Source organism: Pristis pectinata, chromosome 9 (assembly GCF_009764475.1).
Source record: "Pristis pectinata isolate sPriPec2 chromosome 9, sPriPec2.1.pri, whole genome shotgun sequence".
NCBI lineage: Eukaryota > Metazoa > Chordata > Chondrichthyes > Rhinopristiformes > Pristidae > Pristis > Pristis pectinata.
In genome coordinates, this window is record NC_067413.1 from 43,696,613 (window position 1) to 43,719,616 (window position 23,004).

Consider the following 23,004-nt stretch of genomic DNA (forward strand, 5'->3'; position numbering starts at 1 on the left):
TAACCGTCAAACTGCAAACTGCAGATGATGCTTGTGTACATGCATGTTCAGAGACCAAGTTCCAAGCTGTTGTTGGCTTTGTCACTGAAGCAGTTCAAAGAATGGACCTTACACTCAACATCTAAAAAACAAAGGTCCTCTATCAACCTCCACGTTGGACACCATCTGCTGATCATAAAGGTCCATAACGAGACTCCAGTAAATGTAAACTACTTCCTAAAGTCAAGGGCCACCTCTGAATGAAAGCAAACAGCAATCGTGAAATTCCCCATCAGCTTCAGTGCCCCGGGACAGCCTTTAGCAACACAAGGAAAAGCATGTTTGAAAATCAGGACCTCAAGCCTGGCACAAAGCTCATGGTCTACTGGGCAGCAGTAATCCTTGACCTCCTGTACATTTTTGAGTAAGAAACTACCTACAGCGCATACCTCAAACCAATGAAGAGGGCCACCAATGTTGTTTCTGTAAAGTCCTTCAAATCCACTTGCAGGATTAGCAAACCAAACACCGATGTCCTTTCTCCGGCACTGTGGCCCTATTTATACTCAGTCCGCTCCATTGGTCAGGCTAAGTCATTCACATCAGACACCTAAAATAAACACTCAACTCCAAGCTCCATCACGGCAAGAGATTGCCAGTGTGTCAGGAGCAAAAATTCAAGGTTGTTCCCAAAGCCTCCATGAAAAAGTTTAACCCCTCATTGACTTGTGGAAATTCCAAACTTGTGACCATTCAAAATGGAGATGGAGCACACACAATGGCACTGAGAACCAAGTCTGTTAGTCAGGAACACAAGCCAGTATCACCTCCTGAACTACTTCCCAATCCACCATCAAGCACCTCCTGCCTCATCTATTGTGAAATCTGCTGGTTTCAAGTAACCCTCATTAGTTCCCTTGGAACCTTCAGAAGTGGTGTGGATGCAAGTCAGTCTCAACTGAAGGGCTGCTCAAGTACATAAGAACATAAGAAATAGGAGCAGGAGTAGGCCATCTGGTCCATCGAGCCTGCTCCGCCATTCAATTATATTATGACTGATCTGGCCATGGACTCAGCTCCACCTACCTGCCTTTTCCCCATAACCCTTAATTGCCCTACTATGCAAAAGTCTATATGTGTCTTAAATATATTTAATGAGGTAGCCTCTTCTGCTTCCCTGGGCAGTGAATTCCACAGATTCGCACTCCTCATCTCCGTCCTAAATCTATTCCCCCAAATCTTGAGGCTATGTCCCCTAGGTTGAGTCTCACCTACCAGTGGAAACAATCTTCCTGCCTCTATCTTATCTCTCCCTTCCATAATTTTATATGTTTCTATAAGATCCCCTCTCATTCTTCTGAATTCCAGTGAGTATAGTCCCAGGCGACTCAATCTCTCCTCACAGGCTAACCTCCTCATCCCCGGAATCAACCTGGTGAACCTCCTTTGCACCATCTCCAAAGCCAGTACACCTTTCCTCAAGTAAGGAGACCAGAACTGCATGCAGTACTCCAGGTGTGGCCTCACCAGTACCCTGTACAGTTGCAGCATAATCTCCCTGCTCTTAAATTCAATCCCTCTAACAATGAAGACCAACATTCCATTTGCCTTCTTGATAACCTGTCGCACCTGCAAACCAACCTTTTGCGATTCATGCACAAGCACTCCCAAGTCCCTCTGCACAAAAGCATGCTGCAATCTTTCACCATTTAAATAATAATCTCATCTTCTATTTTGCCTTCCAAAGTGGATGACCTCACATTTACCAACATTGTACTCCATCTGCGAAACCCTTGCCCACTCAATTAACCTATGTATATATCTCTGCTGACTCTCTGTATCCTCTGCGCAATTTGCTTTTCCACTCAATTTAGTGTCATTAGCAAACTTAGATACGTTACACTCAGTCCCCTCTTCCAATCATTAATCTATATCATGAACAGTTGTGGGCCCAGCACTGACCCCTATGGCACTCTGCTCACCACTGATTGCCAACCAGAGAAACAGCCATTATCCCAACTCTCTGCCTTCTATTGGTCAACCAATCCTCTATCCATGCTATTACATTATGCCAACTCCATGCATTCTTATCTTATGGATAAATCTTTTATGCGGCACCTTATAGAATACTTCCCGGAAATCCAAGTATACAATATCCACCTGTTCCCCTCTATTCACTGCGCTCATTATATCCTCAAAGAACTCTATTAAGTTTGTCAAATAGGACCTGCCCTTCCTGAATCCATGCTGTGTCTACCCGATGGAACCACTTATATCCAGATTTCTTCCTTAATGATAGCTTCAAGCATTTTCCTGACTGCAGATGTTAAACTAACTGGCCTATAGTTACCTGCCTTTTGCCTACATCCTTTTTTAAACAATGTCTTCCAATCCGCCAGGACCTGCCCAGCATCCAAGAGAATTTTGGTAAATTATCACAAATGCCTCTACTATAACTTCCTCCATTTCTTTCAGTACCCTGGGATGCATCCCATCACGACCAGGGGACTTGTCTACCTTTAGGCCCACTAGTTTGCTCATCACTACCTCTTTAGTGACAGCGATTGTATCAAGTTCCTCAACTCCCATCGCATCCATAACATCTCTCTTTGGCATGTTAGACATGTCCTCCACCAGGAAGACCAACACAAAATAATCATTCAAGGCCTCGGCCATTTCTACATTACCCAACATTAATCCCCTCTTCTCATCTTTCAAGGGACTTTAGCCACCCTTTTTATATAATTATAAAAACTTCTGTTTTTATATTTTGTGCTAGTTTCCTTTCATAATCTATCTTCCTTTTCCTTATTGCTTGCTTAGTGGTTTTTTGTTGCTTTTTAAAGTTTTCCCAATCTTCCTGTTTCCTACTACTCTTAGTGACTTTGTATGCATGAGCTTTTAGCTTGATGCCTTCTTTTATTTCCTTAGTTATCCAAGGCTGACTCTCCCCATCCTTACTGTCCTTGTTTTTAAACAGGCATATACATTTTTTGAGCGGTGAGAAACCTCTTTGAAAGTCTTCCACTGTTCCTCAACTGTCCCCACCATATAGCCTGTGTTTCCAGTCTACACTGGCCAACTCCTCCCTCATTCCATTGCAGTCTCCCTTGTTTAGGCATAATACACTGGTTTGAGATTGAACTCTTGCACCCTCCACTTGTATGAGAAATTCAATCATACTATGATCACTCTTTCCAAGAGGATCCCTAATTACAAGATCATTAATTTTACCTATGTCATTGCACAGAACCAGATCCAAGACAGCATTTTTCCTTGTAGGTTCACTAACGTGCTGTTCAAGAAAGCTATAATAGATGTATTCGAGATAGTCCTCCTCAAGACTGCCTCAACCAACTTGATTCGCCCAATCTATGTGGAAGTTAAAGTCCCCCATGACAATTGCCATTCCATTCTTACATGCAACAAATATTTCTTGATTTATTTTCTGTGCCACTGTAATGTTATTATTTGGTGGCCTATAGACCAGTGGTTTTTTTCCTTTACAATTCCTAATCTCTACCCAGATGGATTCAACATTCTGCTCCCTAGATCTTATATCATCTCTCACTATCGTTCTAATCTCATTCTTAATTAAGAACGCTACCCCACCTCCCTAACCTTCCTGCCTATCCTTCCATATTACTCGATACCCTTGGATATTTAATTCCCAATCATCTCCACCCTGCAACCACGTTTCTGTAATGGCCACTAAATCATACCCCTTTGTACTGATTTGTGCCACAAGTTCACTGACCTTGTTTTGAATACTATGGGCATTCAGATAAAGTACCCTTACACTCATTGTCCTTTTACAATCTAGTAACCTTTGCGTCCTTTGCATTTGATTCTTCTGTACTCCACTCTTACTTTTCTCTTCTAACTTTTGCTCTGGTTTCTGCTTTGCTTCCCTCTGACTTTCTGCATGGATTCCCATCCCCCTGCCATATTAGTTTAATAAGAATAGAATAGGATAGAATAAGTGATGCGCACCATCCAATAAAGTCTCAGCTTCAAGTATTAGATTATTCTGTTTAAGGCAGTATGGAATAGTCAGATGCAACAACTGGTCTCACATCCAGGTCCTAGAAAAAAAAAATTAACCAGAACCCTTCCTAACTTCCTGTAATGCTGGCTTGGAATGTGGATGACCGGCAAGTGTAAGACCACTAGGGTAAGTAATCAGAGCTGCAGTAGGCCATTTTGTCCCTTAAGCTTACTCCACCTTTCAACAAAATCATGGCTGATCTTCAGAGAATTGCGAAGATTCACCAACCTCTGAATGAAGAAATTTCACTTCATTTCAGTTCAGAATGAGAATGCTTGAGTATGCCACCCCTAGTTCCAGATTTTATCCAGGGAATCATCCTCCTTGTATCTACCCTGTCAAGCTCTCTAAGAATTTGTGTGCATCAGTAAGGTTTCCTATCATTCCTCTAAACTCCAGAGAACAAAGGCCAAGCCTACACCTTCTCCTCATGTCAGACCTTCCATCCCAGTAACCATTCTGGTAAATCTTTGCTGCAAGCCCTCTGTATATCTTTTTTAGGCAAGGAAACAAGAATTGTACACAATACTCTAAGCGTAGTCTCATCAAGGCCCTGTATAAAAGAGTAAGAAACCTTTACTGATCAAGATCTGATGAATGGTCTTCAATCTGAAATGTTAACCGTTTCTCTCCTCACAGATGCTGACTAACTGGCTAAGTGTTTCCAGCATTTTGTTCTTATTTCAGACATCTTCACTCTTGCACTTTATCCCTCTTGCAATAACAGCCAACATAACACTTGTCTTCCTCACTACCTGCTCCTCCTGCAGGTTACATCAGGTTCTAATGGCCCTGTAGTAGAGTAGTCCACTGCCACTCAATGCATAGACCCAGACACTGGGGAAAGGTATCAAAGAAAGAAGTGGACATCAATCGGAATCACTTCCCTCAAAAAGAAAAATACTTAGCAGTTAAGAAAAGCAAAAACAGCAGACGCTAGGAATCTGAATATCTGAGCAGTTGTGTTATATTCTTGCAGCAGTAGGTCTGAAAAATTACCCAATAAGTTTTGGATATCATTTGATTTTATATTGTCCACACTTATTGTGGCTGCTACTAGTACTGGCTGAAAGGCAGTAACAATTTTGGTTCAAATCAAAGATTTTTTGAGTCATAAGTGAGCCAAAAACATTCAGTGTTGATTGGAAGTGTTGACCCCTGACAATATATCTACATTAATTGCATGATTATTTTGGACAATACATTAGGTTTTTCCCATAAGAATATGAAACAGAATTTTTTTTCACCCAGATGGTGGTTGAAATTTGGAATGCACTGCCCAAGAAAGTGATGGAGGCAGATAATCTCACAACATTTAAGAAGTATCAGGACAAGCATTTGAATCACCAATTATGGACCAAATGCTGGTAAATGGGACAAGTACAGATGGTTCCTTGATGGCCTGCATGGACCTGGTGGGCCAAAGGGCCTGGTTCTGTGCTGTATGACTCTATGACCTTGTTATCATACTGTATTTGTATTTAAAACCCTCTTTGGATCATTCTATGATTGTGCTTTTTCCCTGAGATTCATGTGAATTTTACTAAATTATGCCCTATTCAAAACCTAATGCTGGCTGGCATCCCATTTTCTACACTCCATAAATGTGAGATCATCCAGAACTCTGCTGCCTTTGCTGTAATCTTTATTGCATGAACAGATATTTACTTCCATGGTTACCAAATAAAAATTCAGGCATGTAGGTCTAAAGGACAACTCTTCTTTCAAAGAACCAGCAGAGGCGTAAAAGAGATCAAATGGTCTTTTTCTGTTCTATAGGTTGCCGTTATTTGATGATGATGATCATGGGGCAAGACTACATGCACATCCACTGATGTGACAAAGCCAACCTTTTGGCAAATCACAAGGAACCTTTCTTGTACAGGTTCTGATAACTTTGCAGTAATTACACGTCTGGCAATTCAGCCCTTCCAATAATGATCAGCACCACTGATTTCACTAATACAACCACTTTATTCGACACCATTTACCAGAAGGTTGTTAGAGTAATAAATGTACCTTTTCTCTTGATCATCTTGTGCATCAGCTACTTTACCAAGTGGCATCAGTCTCTTATCCCTGGGGACCTAAAAGATACAACAAAATCCAAATATAACAATATCGACCGCTTGGGTTCAGAGACTGGATGGAGAACACCATATAGTATTTGAAGCTGGCAAACCTTGTAATAGTCATAAAGCAATCCTAAGGCAGCCGCACTATCTTCATCACCATTAATGCTCATCATTGCTTTTGTGGCAGCTGTCAATGGGTTTTCAAGATATGACTTCCAGGCCTCATCTTCACTGGTATAGGCACGTCTGGGATGGAAGTTTGAATCATTCTGTAGTACTACCACCAGGCGCTTGCTGCTGCCAAAGGAAGAGAATCAATTTGATTACTGTTTGGTGCTGACTTGAACAGATATTAGTAGGAGTATGACAGTGCAGTGGCCATAGTAATAAACCAGGACCAATGGTCAGAATTTCAAACAGAAATGTGTGAACATTAATTTAATAAACTTAGTAATTTATAGGTTGGCACCAAAAGGAGAAAGATTACCATGCTATAAAAATCCACAAGTTCATCAATGTTCTTCAGGGGAGCCTGTCGCCCCCAACCCCTTGACTCTAAAATGGGGGGGGCGGGGGGGTGTAAGCTACTCATAGAAGTTCACATTCGCATTAGTTTTTCAGAATAACTGAAGGCTGATAATGAGCGTGCATCCCAAGAACAATTTCTTTTAAAAAAGGCATCAAGTCTACTACAGAAACACTCCATGAAATAGTTAGGTACTTGCATATTGGTAGTTTCAGACCCATCATCACTGATTAGTAGAATTACACTCCATTGCAAACTATAGAAATAAGATTAAGTAAAACCATCTGTAATACAATAAATCAAAGTTAAACACAGATCAAATATATTTGGCTTAACTTACTGAAACTGGCGTATTCTTGGATACTAGTTATTTCATTTTATTACATCTATTAAAAACATCTTTGCCCTCTTTCCCCTTTGTACTGTGTATTTGACAGAGGGTGAACAATGTTCTTATGCTTAGACTTTTGTCAGCAAGGCTCAATAAAACTGATAAGAACCAATGGAGATGATTTATGTCTGGAAGTAAGGAATATTAAAATCACAAATCTGCAATCAGTAAAACTCAATGATCTTGGAAGACAAAAAGAAAAATTATGTTTAAAAAAGTCACAAAGTTTTGCAGCATTAATTTAAAAACTGCTGTGATGTTCTGAACATTAAAAAAATCAAATGGTAATAAACATCCATTTTTTAAAATTGTAACTCTAATATTGCAATGTTTGAGGGTCAGACCTAAACTGCATTCATTGAATGTGACCCTGAATTTTTATTGGAACTTTAATGGAGAAGCAAGTACCAGAAGACCTAAACAATGTGCCAGAAGTATAAATCTAATATGCACCTACAGAGCTATTTTTGGACCATTCCTTTCCAGCTAAATATGCTCAAAAAAAATTTAGGTTAATATACCAGTAACGAAGTAGTGCTTAGTTGTCAAGGACACCATCTTTTAAATGAAGGAAGCACCCTTCCCTCCACCCCAAGGGACATTAAACTGAGGTCCAATTTTGTCTCCCAGTAGAATTCCATGGCACTCCTTTGAAGAGGAGAGTTACCTATTGTATCCAGCCAATACTTTTAGTACTCTTAAATTTTAGTAAGGCGTTTGACAAGGTTCCTCATGGAAGGCTCATTCAGAAAGTCAGGAGGCATGGGATCCAGGGAAACTTGGCTGTGTGGATTCAGAATTGGCTCGCTCATAGAAGAGACTGGTGGCAGATGGAGCGTATTCTGCCTGGAGGTCGGTGACCAGTGGTGTTCCGCAGGGATCTGTTTCTGGGACTCCTGCTCTTTGTGATTTTTATAAATGACTTGGATAAGGATGTGGAAGGGTGGGTTAGTAAGTTTGCTGATGATACAAAAGCTGGTGGTGTTGTGGATAGTGTAGAAGATTGCTGTAGATTACAACAGGATATTGATAGAATGCAGACCTGGGCTGAGGAGTGGCAGATGGAATTCAACCCGGTAAAATGTGAAGTGATACACTTCGGAAGATCGAATTTCAAGGCAGAATACAAGGTTAATGGCAGGACTCTTAGCAGTGTGGAGGAGCAGAGGGATCTTGGGGTCCACGTCCATAGATCCCTCAAGGTTGCCATGCAGGTCGATAGAGTTGTTAAGAAGGCACATGGTGTGTTGGCCTTCATTAGTCGGGGTATTGAGTTCAAGAGCTGTGAGGTAATTTGCAGCTCTACAGAACTCTGGTTAGACCACACTTGGAGTATTGTGTTCAGTTCTGGCTGCCTCATTATAAGAAGGATATAGAAGCTTTAGAAAGGGTGCAGAGAAGATTTTCCAGGATGCTGCCTGGATTGGTGAGCATGTCTTATGAGGATAGGTTGAGTGAGCTAGGGCTTTTCTCTTTGGAGAGGAGAGGATAAGAGGTGACTTTATAGAGGTGCACAGGATGATAAGAGGCATAGATTGAGTGAACAGTCAGAGACTTTTTCCCAAGGCAACAATGGCTAACACGAGGGGGCATAATTTTAAGGTGATTGGAAGAAGATATAAGGGGATGTCAGAGGTAAGTTTTTTTTACACAGAGAGTGGTGGGTGTGTGGAACGCACTGCCAGCAGAGGTTGTGGGGGCAGATACATTAGGGACATTTAAGAGACTCTTAGATAGACACATGAACAATAGAGAAATGGAGGGCTATGTGGGAGGGAAGGGTTAGATAGAGCAGGATAAAATGTCAGCACAACATTGTGGGCCAAAGGGCCTGTACTGTGCTGTTATGCTCTATGTTCTAATACATCTCTCCCAATTAACATTATTAGAACAGGTGATCTGCTGTTTGTGGGGAGACTATGGTGTGCAATTTGACAACAACATTTCCTATATCTTAACAGCAAATGCACTTCAAGTTAGGGCAGCACAGTGGTGCAGCTAGTAGAACTGCTGCCTTGCAGTGCCAGAGACCCAGGTTCAATCCCAATCTTGGGCGCTGTCTGTGTGGAGTTTGCAAGTTCTCCCTGTGACTGCATGGATTTCCTCCAGGTGCTACAGTTTCCTTCCATATCCCCAAGGCATGCTGATTGGTAAGTTAATTGGCCACTGCAAATTGCTCCTAGTGTAGTTGGTTGGTAGAATCTGGGGAGAGTTGATGCGGATGTAGAGTGAATAGGGAAAAAAAAGGATGAATGTAGGATGAGTCTAAATGGGTGGTTGATGGTCCATGTGGACTTGGTGGGCTGAAAGGCCTTTTCCCATGATGTATCTCTCTATGACTCTACTCCGGAAGCTGTAAAAAATATGTTATGGAATGGGTTGACAAGCAAGTGAGAAACCCAATATACAAGTGCAGGTATTCCCCAGGTTATGAATGTCTGTCTTGTATACAGCCCGTACATACGAATGAACATTTAGGAGATCGGCTGGATGTATTTGCCAGCTGCTGCAGGCATCTTCTGCATGTGGGAACTCAGTTCACCGCAATATATGAATGGTTGAGTTAGACGCCCTGGTTTAACTACACACTGCTTTCGGTTGGCCTATGTTTTTATTTAAGTATACTGCCGCATTTCCAATTTCTCATACATTCGGGTTACGAACAGTTCTAAACTAAGCCCCATTTGCTTTCTCTGAGGAGGGGTGGGGGTGGGATGTAGGATGTAGGGTGGGGGAGCTGCAAAATGTCCCATGGAACTATGGCAAAGAATAGGAAAATATTCTCTGGAGTCTGAGTTAACATTTATCTCTCAATTAGCAACCCTACAACTAATAATCTGGTCTTTATCACACTGTTGTTAGTGGGAGTTTCCGGTCTACACATTGGCAGCTTGTGTTTCTGCTGAGAGAGGGAGGGACAGTGACAGAGAGAAAATCAAGATAATAGAACAAAAGCTGCCATGGCCTGCACCTAGAGACGACTTTAAGAAACAGCCAGGAAAAAATATAGAGCCTCAGAATCAAATACTACCTTTCAAATCATCCAATTGAACTGACCAAAGTCAAAAGGAGGTCTATTGTGCAGGAATTAGCAAAGTTTAGTTTCTGAGCAGACTTGCTGCCTGATCTGTATTTCCAGCATTTTCTGTTTTTGTTGCAGATTTCCAACATCTGTAGTGTATTTTTCTTTATTTTGCTCTCTAACAAGTAAAACACTACTGTTAAATTTAAAATGCTCTTCTCCCTTTCCTCAAAAAGGCACTGATATAATGTTTCTAAGCAGTCATCCCCCATTGGCCAAGTATCTCAGTGAAGGATCCAGATGCAATTCTAGATTTAGACAGTGAATATTGCCAAATCACTCGTACAATGTTGGTGGGAACGTGGGAGTGGGGGGGCTTTAGAAGAAAGGACAGCTGACAACTACATTAGCAAACTTTCCAGCTCCAGGCAATGAACAGTCATCAATATCAGCATCGCTTACGACAAAAGGGACTGCAGATTCTAAAATCTGGAACAACAAACTAATTGTCCTGATACAGAGTCTCGACTCGAAACATCAACTTACACCTTTTGCCTCACAGATGCTGTTTGACCTGCTGAGTTATTTCAGCAATCCTGATCGTAACTTCCAAATTATTCCCAGCCCAGGAAGCCGAGATCGAACGTAGTACTCTAACAGGTACAGTGAGAAAGTTCCACAACATAAACTGGATCTGGAACTCCCCAATATGACTGAATAAATAACCCATTCTATAGGTGAAGAAAAATGTAATACAAATAATAAAACATAAGCAACAACACTCCTACTGTGCTGGGCCTTCCTATGCTAGAAGTCAAAGGCTTTTGTTCCCAATTACTCTACAACCTCCAGAAATTTTAATGAGAAAAATATTACAAACCAAGATGTGAACATCTAAGATGCACATCTGCTAGAAGATGCACGTCTTTAACATACCCTTCGAATATTTTTCCCTCTATCAGATTTGAAGTATTACATAATACTGATCAAACTATTGAAAATGTGGAGGTCTTGAAGTACTGTTTTCTGATATTCCAGCTTTCCAATTTATTGTCATTTTATAGCAGCAAGATATGTGGTCTGGAAATCCATTAATGAATAAAGGACTTGCTTTAAGTCATTTCAAGTTTAGTGTCTAACACACCATGTTTATCCAGTTGCCCACTTTCACTACTCTTTCAAACACCTGAAGGTATCAAAGAGCTCACTTTTTTTGTGGGCTACAACTTAAATAAAAGGGCCAGGTTGAAATTACGAATGTATTGTCAGGATATGGGGACAGGGTGTTGCATAAAAAAGGTAATCAAGGTCAGGCAAAGAAAATGTTTATGATTTCATGTTCCCAACCATATATTTAATCTAGATAAGATATCTTTATTAGTCACATGTACATCAAAACACACAGTGAAATACATCTTTTGCATAGAGTGTTCTGGGGGCAGCCCACAAGTGCCACCACTCTTCCAGCGCCAACATAGCATGCCCACAGCTCCTAACTAGTATGTCTTTGGAATGTGGAAGGAAACCGGAGCACCCAGAGCAAACCCACACAGACACGGGGAGAACGTACAGACTCCTTACAGACAATGGTGGGAATTGAACCCGGGTCGCTGGCGTTGTAATAGCGTTATGCTAACTGCTACACTACTGTGTCTGCCCATTATAATCTACACCATTATCTTTATATTTGTAGTTAAGGATATCCAAAACAAAACAATGTAAAATAAACCTTTTTTTCTTTCATTCAATTAAAGCTGATGGCAGATTCATGGGTCATAACAATGTTTGCAATAATTAATATACTATCTTTAATACAGAAAATGTACAAAAGAAAGGGAAAAACTAAAATAAAATTAGAAAAAATAATGAATAAATACCAAATTACTGCTGGAAATGGCCTAGAGGATGATGGAGATATACAAGGTTTGTAAAGGGGAAATAAATAGAAAGAGATGAAGCTGTAGGAAATTTGACATGACAGGGCCAGGTGAGCTATTGGCTCTGTCACAATGGTGGCAGCCAAATAGGAGAGAATGCATAGGACTGGAAAACCACAACACGGGAATACCAGTCTGCAGAAGGTTGCAGAAACATTTTTGTTTTTTATACAGAGTGCAACTAAGATCTGGAATTCACTCCCTATAGAAGTGACAGAAACAGAATCAGTCAAGGAATGAGACAGGCACTTTAAAAGGTAATAATTATCAAGGCACTAATGTCAAAAGAGTGGGGACTGGGACAGACAGGATTGGTCTTCTAGGAGCTGACACAGACTCAAGGAACTGAATGGCATCCTTCTGTATCATAACAATTTTATGAGATAAAACAAACAAAAACATGTATTTATATGGCAATCACTATTCTGATAAGAACATAATAGGAGCACGAGTAGGCCATCTGGCCTGTCAAGCCTGCTCCACCATTCAATAAGACTATGGCTAATCTGGCCATGGACTCAGATCCACCTCCCTGCCTTTTCCCCATAACCCTTAATTCCCTTACTATGCAAAAATCTATCTGTGTCTTAAATATGTTTAATGAGGTAGCCTCTACTGCTTCCCTGGGCAGAAAATTCCACAGATTCACTACTCTCTGGGAAAAATAGTTTCTCCTCATCTCTGTCCAAAATCTATTCCCCCGAATCTTGAGGCTATGTCCCCTAGTTCCAGTCTCATGTTGGAAAGATGATAATTTGTATACAGGAAGCTCCCACAACAGTAATATTGTAACGACTAAATGTGATTCAGGGATAAAATTAGCCAGGATACCAGTGATGATGTCCCAGAATTTCTTTGAAGTAGTACACTTGGATCTTTTACAATCACCTGCAAGAGCAGAGAGCCTGAGTTTACCATGTCATCTGAAAGAAAATATTTTGGATTCACTTAGCGCACTCTCAGTACCCCACTAAGGTCCCAGGCTAGACTCTGTGCTCAGGTCTGAGAGTGGGGCTTTAACATTCAGGCTCAGATGCAAGGGTGTATACATTGAACTACTGCCAACGCTTTAAGATGGGGTGAGGCCACAGATGGATTTTAAAATATGAATACTAAATTTAAATGCAAGTTAGCACAGCAGAGGTATTCAGTGAATTTTGACGTAAGTTGGAATCTATGGATAGTAGGAGGGCCTTCAGTGTGACAAAGGCGTGAATGAGAGGCCAGGTTGGAGGTCGGCTATGTTCCAACAGTCAAAATGTAACGCTTGAGATGGAAAATTTTGAAGCCAATCTATTACCATCATGAGTTTTCAATAGAGGATTTGAAATGTTAGAATTCCATATTTGCAGAAAACTTCAGCAAAGTAATTAGTGGCTGTTATAGAACAGCGAGTTTCAATTACATGGAATTTTTGTTATTTTATTGTAAACCATTGATTCAGTACAGCCAACTCTCCTGTTGCCTTGCGACCCCTCTCCTTGCATTGCAAGCCCCCTAGGTTCAGGACCTACTGAAATACTCGATTTCAAATGTTTTTATTGTGCATGGTCTCAGTCTTCACCACCACTCTTTGAAGATGTTAACTCACATTGTGGCATAGTTCCACAGTTACTGACTACATTCTACCAGTTTGTTTGGTCAGTTTACTGTTTGCTACTTGCAGTACAAGACCCACGTACTTGGAGACAATGGTTGTACGGCATCAAAGAGCTTTATTTTCTTCCTTCTTGCACACAATAATAGCGAGTATTCATCACTGAAATGCTAGACTCATATTTCATATTTTCTTTCAACATGGAAGACATCATTTGGAGTCTCAGGGCAATTCCATCAGTTCTTTTCTCCTACTTATTTCCCTGTAGCCTATTCTCTCTCAAGTCTATTAACTCTCTTCCACCCATCTCCCAATTTTCCTATCACACACCCACATCACAGGTAATTTAGAAAAGCCAATTAACCAGCCAGCCCATCTTTGGGACATGGGAAGAAATCAGAACACCTGGAAGAAACCTACAAAGATATGGGGAGAATGGGCAAACTCCATGCAAACGGGACCAGATATCAGGATGAAACCTGGAAAACTGGAGCTTTGTGGCAGAACCCTACCTGCTGCACCACTATGTCACCTGATGGCAGACTTTGGGACATATCATCAGGGATAACAGTTTCTCTCTCAATATTTTTGGCAAAAGAATCAACCCTTCAAGTGGGTTAGGGTTACAATGCCAATGAGCATCTTCCAGTACGTTCATTATTATCCAATGAGCATCAGTAATCAGCAAATGACAAGCGAGGAGAATATGGGGGAAGCACACTATATAGCTAAATTTATTCCAATCCTATTCTCCTAGCCACATAAACACACACACACACACACACACAGTAATAGACAAACAGAGAACACAAGTGGGATGGTCACAGTAAATACAAATTTCACAAACTCAATGTCACTCCATTTCAGATCACAACCAAATGCTCACCTTAATCCCAAAACGTGAAAACCATTACTTTAACCAATACAGGACACATCTATCAAAAAGCTTATCTAAATAAAGCAATTTTTGAAAAAGTTATTTACTCTCCTGTTTTTCCAGTTATTAAACTGTGGTTCTAAAGTCAAAAATGTACAAAACTTTTAAAGCCATCTTCCTGGCTTCAACCACTGCTTCTGTAAATCACATTATGATAGGCCAAATGACCCTTTCATGACATTATGATCCCACTGAAAGGATAAAGTATGGACAAAAATCCATACAATCACAATTCCATTTGCAAATGAAAGACTACTCAGGCATCAAAGGGTTCCGTGCAGCAAAAGAAATTGTATTCTCCCCATAAATTGGCAGGAAAAATAGGGAATAATACTTTTAAAGGAGAAAGATTTTAGCAGGTTATCTTAACCAATCTTCAACTGAAATCTAAAATGCTAATGCTTTTGTATTACAAGGTACAGGTCATAAGTCAATGGCATTTTTGAGTCTTACTACACAATGACTTTATAATGTTCAATGTGGTCTCTCTCAATCTCTTGCCATAATCTTGGTGGAAGGTTGAGGAATCCAACAAATAAAATATTTTACAAGAATATGACTAAAAAAATTCGATGTTCTTTGAAGGAAATCACAAGAAAAATATCTAATGTTAAGTTAGGTGCTTTACTAGTTGAGTGCATGACTAAATTTTAATAACTGTCATCTCAGTGACCAATATAGACGTTTAATTTAAGTGAAGTCTTAAACAAAGCCAATGCCAAGAATAAAGAATAAATGAAATAGTCTCAGGAAATGCTGCACATCACAGTTAGGATCCCAATGTCAGATAATTCTTGGCAACAATTCTGTTGAAATAGCAATAAACCAAATAACCAGCACATTATCCCTTTTAATCACTTGGTACAACTAAGCCACTTTAAGACTATTCACATTAAAAAAAAACCTCCTCACCGTCCCACTTTACCAGTCCTTAGGAACTAACTTTATTTTCATTCTTTCAGTATTGACCTTCCTGGATCCTGAAACCAAGCATCTGTCTAAAAATCAGATCACTACAGACACCCATCTATCAAGTCTATCGTCATTACCATTATCATGTTGCACCAATACCTGGTCCTTCTTCAACATTTTACAGATCATATATTTACTCTAAATACAAAACTACACAGTTGGGTTTCCAATGAAATATTTTGAAATCAATAATTTTTCCACAACAATTTACACCTATGGCCCAAACCTCCACACTATTTCCTTATCTCCTAAAGGTTTTGCATCATTACAGGAATTCATTATCAAAAACCTCAGCACTCTCCAGTATTCCATACAAGTTTCACTTATCAGTGTAAGTTTGCAGACTTTGTCCACAAGGCACATAACAGCCAAGACAATCCCATCCTCAACCAATGTTTGCACTTCTGAAGATTTGACTATGTTGGTGCATACACAGGTAGTAAAGGGTGGTGCCAAAGGGGCATGCCATCTCACCCCACCATAGTCACTCAGCACATTATAAATGTGCAAGAGTGCATGCATGTAGGTTTAACATGCCCCTTCAGAAGCATCTAATTTAAATTCCTGCGTATTTCCCTATCATTAGATAAGCAGCATTCTGAGCCAAATTCCATTAACTGACACAGGCAAAGTTGACACAACACCTTGACCAGGCTCCTGTTGAGATCAGCTACATTAGTACAGGTCACATTCCTAGTCTGTACAGTTTAGTCTTTTACTAACAATTAAATAATACAAGGTCCTAGCAGACTAAAGAACTTGTCTGGTTCAGTTCTAAGGTCTAGGGCTTAATTCCATGCAATTATTGGAAGATTAACATGACTAACACCCATGGGAACATACCTCCAATAAAGTCTGTGGCTGCTGGACAGGAAGGAGAAAAATATGTCTCAGTTACCATTCTTTTAAAAACAGTAACAGACTCTTAGAGATCCAAGAACAGTTTGCTGATATCCTAATCTCAGCCAAAGAATATTGTTTCATAGAATGATTATGGCAAGGATGGTCATTAAACTCATAACTCACCTGTTCAGAAATATCCCAAAGTTCTTTCATTATAGCTCCCAATTGTTTCTCAAAATATTCCAGGGGTTTTACCTCTACAATTCTAATTAGGAGTCTGGTCTACAATGAAACTATCACAACATCCTAAAGTCAGTGCCAACTTTGCTTTTGCACTAAAATGAAGTAATATTCCATTCCCCCATTTATTGAAATTTAAAATAATATAGAAAAGACAAACCTGCAAATTAATTGTTACTCTGGTTGCATCCATTAAATCAACTCAAAAATCTCCCTTTTCATCCTTTCCCCTTATTATTCATGAGTCTGGCCTCATGGCTCTTCTACACCACTTAAGTGACTCCTTTGGGTCTTTATGAACAAATCTAGACACTGCACTTGAGGCATTATTTACTTTAAAGATGATAAAGTGTATTCTACTCTTCTGGTTATATAGTCCAAGATTTTGTTAGCTTTGTTGACTCACTCCCCTATGACTGAGCATTTTCAGTACTCAGTCCACTAAAGTTCCAATTTATCTTAACATAATACATTGATACTTGCACACCCATTATCAAGTGTCAATGTGCAGTACTTTACAATTATATAAATTAAATTTATTCACCATTACTCTCCCGGTTTTGATTCGTTCTGTAACTTCTGAACTACTTCCCCAATATCACTGATACTCCTAATTTATCTAGAAATGTGACCTATTTTGAGTTTCTAAATAAGTTAAAGCAAATTACAAACATCAGTGGTCCTATAACAAGGTCCGCCACTCTTCTTCGGTGAAACTGAACTTTATCATTTTCTATCAGTGATCATTTTAAATCATTCTCAAGTTTAACCCAGAATCCCCTATAGTCTTGATCACATGTTTGCCTTTCACATGGAACTTTATTAAATGTTTAAAAAATAAATATATTTCCAGTTCTTTGATGAGTCATCAACCTGAAGCATCAACTCTCTTTCTCTCTCCATGAATGCTGCCTGACTACTGAGTATCCCCGGCACTTTCTACTTTTATTCCTGATTTCCAGTGACTGAAGTTGTTTTCTTTTCAATTTCTAGGACTTTCCGTTATCCAGTTCTCAAAAGAAAAGGGATAAACTTCCCTATAAACTTCATAAACTTCCCCATTCTGAATGTATATTAGCTGCCGTTTCAGTCCTGATATTCTTTGTTTACTCTGGATAATCAACATATTTACAGAGGACTGAAGACTAATTGGGGCTGAGGGTTTGGGATAGTGATCATGTGGGGATGGGCAGTGGTGACAACAGGAAAAATTCAGTTTTACTCATGGATAATGAACATTTCTGAGTCATTTTGCTTCACTTGGGAAAATCAATTGATCACTTCCACAACAGAATCACCCTTGTGCCCCTGATGCAATTTCCATGTCAGTCACTTACAGGATTACATCATTTCCTTGTTTAACTCCCTCTTTTGCATTTAGAACAAGTTTGTCCCAGGAGCAACGGCTAATAAAAACAGAAAATGCTGGTAAAACTCAGCAGGTCAGGCAGCGTCTGTGAAAATGTTTTAGGCCACTTATGCTTTGTCAGATTTCAGATTTCCAACATCTGCTGTTTTTTTAATTGTCACTTACTAGCTAATCCTAAAGCAGCCTTTACTTGCCTGTCATCCTTTGGTCACAGCCTCTTCCCCCATTACACCACCAATCTCTCACACAACCCCCACCCCACTCCTCTAAGGCTCAGGCTGTGAAGCCCACTACCACACGGAAGAAGCCAGTCTCCAACACCCTCGTGGACACATTATCTGATCCATGACTCCCCAGTTGATCCTCAGTACCATCCCACCCACCACTAAATGAATCCCTTGTCCCCAACTACAAGCCTCCATCCCAAAAAACCACAACAATCAATTCAGATAATACTCCCCCCTCCCGAGCATCTCCCATGCCTCCACCACCCCCAGCTACCCAAGTACCTGTCCTGATCCCACGATCCAATCAATGAAGAGAATTCTCCACCAACACCCTCCCACAGCAACTATGGCCCCAACTGGGCCTTTGTATCTGGTCCTCACTATCTGCCCTACCCTAATCCCTTGAGCTGACCTTCAAACCTGGGGAACAGATATTCATTCCCAAAAATGTACAATATCCATTCAATTTCACCAGGAAGCCCTTGTCTAAAACAGTTTTCAGCATTGCTCTGCATCACACAATCTTTGGGCATATTACAATTCCTAGGCAAATGTCTTTCTCTCAAGTTACTAAAGTCAGGCATGGATCAGTAATGTCAATTTTCACCATACATTCATGACAGTTTTAGTGGCCTGAATGTGAGAAATCAGCCTTGCTTTCATAGGGTTAAAATATTCTCCAGTGTCCTCATTAAAAATTAGGTACAAAGATTCATGCAAAGTGCATTTATGATATAATTCACAGTCATATCTCAAATTCAGTGAACACACATTGTGATATTGAATTCTAAGTACTAAAGTTAAGTTGCATCGTCTTCAGGTGAGTTCAGTTATTTTTTCCCCAACAATAAACAATACAATCTACATAAAAGATTTTAAACCAAATTGAAAACAGATTGTTACTCTCTCCCATTGAACTCGTCACAAAACTTAATGTAAACAGTTATCATCTCAAAACTGATATATGTGCCTTTGTGATATATATCCTGGCTTATCCATTTAATGTGCCAGTACTCAAACTATTTTGAATTACCATGTTCAGAATTCCCAGCAAACAAACATTGGGAATCCTACTTCAATGCAATTGCTTCAGTTATACTTTTGGTAGAAAGTTTGGAATGGATATTAAGGCTCACAAGAGTTATCTCACTAAACTACGTAAATGTTATTTGTTTAAGCAACTGTCCAAATAAGGTTCATGTTTATTGTTTTGTTTTCACAAATTTAATCTGCCTTCTGGTGCATGTTTTTTTTATTTTATTTTACAGCGTGGTAACAGTTGTTGATAATAAAAAAATATAATTGTTAAAACACATAATTTGTTTATAAAGAAAGGCTAAATGATTATTTATGGATCACAGACTATTACCCATATAACCACTGTCAGACTCATGGCAAGATGCCGACTTTAGGTTTGATCTGCAATTGTTATAACATTATAAAAACAGGTAATGCTGGAATACTCAACAGATCTGGCTGCATGTGTGAGGAGAGTTTTTGTTTCAGGTCAATGAACTTCTATAATCAGTAAAATATTTTCACCATTGCTAACACAAATAACAAATATAGAGTTATGAGCATAATTCTCAGTATTCTTAATATCCATTCCAAATGTTCTCCTGAAACATTAAATCTGCTTCTCACTCCAGTGACGGCTGCTGAATATGTCCAGCATTGTAAACTTTTACTTTAAAATTTCAGTATTTACAGTATTTAGTTTTTGGATTATTGTTAAAATAATGCCACCTCTGAGGCAATTAAAAAATGCTGAAGATACTCAAAAGGTCAGGCAGCATCTGTCGCGAGAGAGTAGACCTTTAAATCAGGGCTACTTCCAATACAGTCCACTGCAAATCCAGATACATTGCCACGTTGTCGCAATATTGTGTCAAAGAGAGGTAACTGAGTTCGTCAACTTTCCACGGGATTGCTTTGAGTCCCTACCCTCCATCATTGGTGCAGTTGTTGAAGCTCCCTCAAACTAGCAAAGTAGCTCCTACGATTATTGGTTTTAAAAATTGGATAACAAATCAAAATAATAACCTTACAAAAGCACCACCCACTCACACAATTCCCCTCCAAAACAAACGCATCTACATAGGAAGAAATAGGTTGGTAGTGGTTCTCCTCAAACGTGGCGAGAAGTACTCTTGCCGCTGTCTTGAGTGAGGCAGGGCTTGACTTCAGACGGAGAGCCTTCCTGTTCACCTTCTGCCGGGTTCCTCCAAGCTTGTCCACCCACTGGTGGCTTTAAGGGGTTGGGAATCATAAAAGGTTTGTTGCCAAGTTTTTTTTAAAAATGGAAATCCAATGTACTGTGTTCTTCAAAAGACTAATACATGAAGTAAACAGAGGGTGGATATTGTCAACCATTGATGGTGTGTCTGCAATAAGTTGTTTCTGATCAGCTGGGCGCTATCGTCCTGATGGAGGGGTTGAGCATCGAAGGGTCTGGTTAGATGGCGATGTCCCGTCCGGTCGAAGGACCATGGGGGCCGTGGGCGGGAGTTTTCTTTTGTCTGTGGTGATGTGGGGATTGCAAGTTTAGAAATAAAGTAGAAGCTTCCAATTACTTTGCACAACATGGACGAGGATACGTGTTGGAGTCGTTGCCCTTCTCCCTCGCTTCTGATGTTTAAATAAGTTAAATTACCTGAGCTTCCCTTTGTAAATTGGGAAATGAGAGAATAAATGCCCGCTCCCCCTTCCTCTCCCCCCACCCAATCGGGCGGGCTTTCAGGTGCAGCCGTTGATAGATTAACCGGAGCGGACAGCGGGGGTGCGGGTGGTCGTCTGTGGGTCTGGTCGGGGGGGGGGGGGGGACAGACCTTCCTGTGGAATCCCAGGTGAGAGCGGCCCGGGCCCCCGGCCAGCCCAACACGAGATCACAGACCACCCCCCTCCAACAGCAGTGGGGGGAGGGAGGTATCCTCAACCCAAAACAAAGTTCACTTGTTTTGGAAGTAAAGTTTGAAGCCCCCGATCCTCCTTGAGAAAATGGCCGATTAAAGAACTGGTGGGAGTTTTGTTGTTGATACTTGGTGCCAAACACCAAATTCCACACCGGCGTGTAGTTCCCACTAATAACTTTTTAAAAAAAGATAAATCGGTATTAACAAAGAAAAATCATGGTTTAAAAAAAGTGTAGGCAGACTGAGATATGTGGATAAAGGCACCGGTTTGTCGGGGGGGGGGGGGGGGTAAGAGTAAGAGAGACCATTAAAAGATAGAGCAGCGGATAAAGACAGTCAGAACCAGTAGGTTCACTTACTTGTCCGTCTCCTGTGACATATTTCTCCAGCTCTTCCCGGCTTCTCTTCTTGCGGAACTGGACTTTCAAGTCGGTGCGGTGTGGTCTAACTGCAGAACCCGGACTACAGGTAATTCCTCTTTTGCACTCTTTGCAGAACCGGTGCGATGAGAACAGCCCCTCGATTCACCTGGACTACATGAGATTTGCGGGACTGCACGGCAGGGAGGGAGATAAAATCAACACTTTTTCCCCCCCTTGTATACAATGGTCAGACTGTGGGTAGGCGTGCACAGTAATAAGTGATAGGGGGTTGCCCAGAGAAAAAAACAAGTGATTTTTTTTTAAGGTGTGTGTGAGAATGCAGATTTCAACTGGGTGAGGTGCTGCAGGGAAAAAAAAGTTGCGTTTTTGCAAACTGGGCGCTTTCAGATTCCAGTGGGCGGCACTAGCCGTCGAAACCAGGTAAGTGAGTGGATGAAAGGTGGGTTGGTCCGCCCATCTTTAACACACACACACACACACACACACAGTGAGAGGTACTGCACCTGAGGGAGTGCGCAGGGTAACTAACGTTGGAGCAAAAAACGCGAACAGAGCACTGCTTCGTACGCGTCTGGAAGACGGAGGGGAGCAGAGAACTGGTACTGTGAAGAAAAGAATGATGAAGGAAAGTGGCTGAAGGCAGCTGAATGAGTTATAAAATGAAAATAAAGCCAAGCAATGGAGAGAAGACAGCGTAATGACAGTGGAGATACTTTTCCAGAGAGAGTAAAAGTACTGTTTCTTAAGCAATGAAATCAAATAACTTCCTGAAAGAAGACATTTACTAACTGGACGAGACGGATTATCTTAACTTTGAGGGGAAATGTGACATTGTACCTCGCTGTAGGTGATTGTGGAAAGTTATGATGACTTAATGCAAAATATTTCTTATGATTACAATACAATTGTTAACTATTCAGTCTATATATCAACAGCATGCAATATACTGACAATCACCATCTGCTCTGACACCTGTTATTGGCACTGGAATGGAATCAAAACTGAATAAAGCCATTTCATGAAGTTTATAGTGTATACTTTCAATAAAAACAACCTGGAGTAGTTTCAAGGCAGTAATCTAATCTCAGGAATCAAATGACAAGTTATAAACCACTGTAGTTTGCTTTCATGTTTTATACCACTTGATTAGATTACTGCTTTGTAATTACTCCCAGGTATAGTACCCATTATTCACTTTTCTGATACAAACTAGTGTAAATGCTGACTGTAAACTTAAGATGTGTGATAGGTTATCTACTCCATTTTATTATTTCCACTTTCTTAAAAACTCCTCATAAAATTAAATGCAAATATAAAAATTAAATGCAAATTAATTCAACATAATAGTTTTGTGTAAACATTCATATGTGTATCCAGGCCAGGATTAGAACTGTGGGTAGATATCTGGCATAAACAACTGTGCAGAACATGAAGAACTTGTCCACTTCCAGGTCTAAGTATCCAGTTGGTTGGAGCAAAGCAAATAATTGATATCATTGTCTTTGGTTCAGGAAATAATCAGCCAACGTTTCCATTCCTGATTTGT

At 40.3% G+C, this 23,004-nt stretch overlaps 1 protein-coding gene across 5 annotated transcripts in view; it reads right to left on the reverse strand.

The window, feature by feature from the left end:
* The window catches only part of grhl2b (grainyhead-like transcription factor 2b), a 106,953-nt gene extending 84,312 nt beyond the window's left edge, over positions 1 to 22,641 (reverse strand). The window contains exons 1-4 of one of the 5 annotated variants that reach the window (XM_052023592.1): positions 21,435 to 22,641; positions 20,231 to 20,682; positions 6,210 to 6,396; positions 6,047 to 6,114 (exon numbers count right to left, since the gene is read on the reverse strand). In XM_052023592.1, the coding sequence (XP_051879552.1) occupies positions 6,047 to 6,114; positions 6,210 to 6,396; positions 20,231 to 20,256 (281 nt within the window). In that variant the 5' untranslated portion in view covers positions 20,257 to 20,682; positions 21,435 to 22,641. Of the gene's footprint in view, positions 1 to 6,046; positions 6,115 to 6,209; positions 6,400 to 20,206; positions 20,683 to 21,434 lie in introns of those variants that run through there. The other 4 variants (XM_052023591.1, XM_052023595.1, XM_052023593.1 and 1 more) reach the window with 4 other exon arrangements.
* Between the last annotated feature and the right edge of the window lie 363 nt (positions 22,642 to 23,004).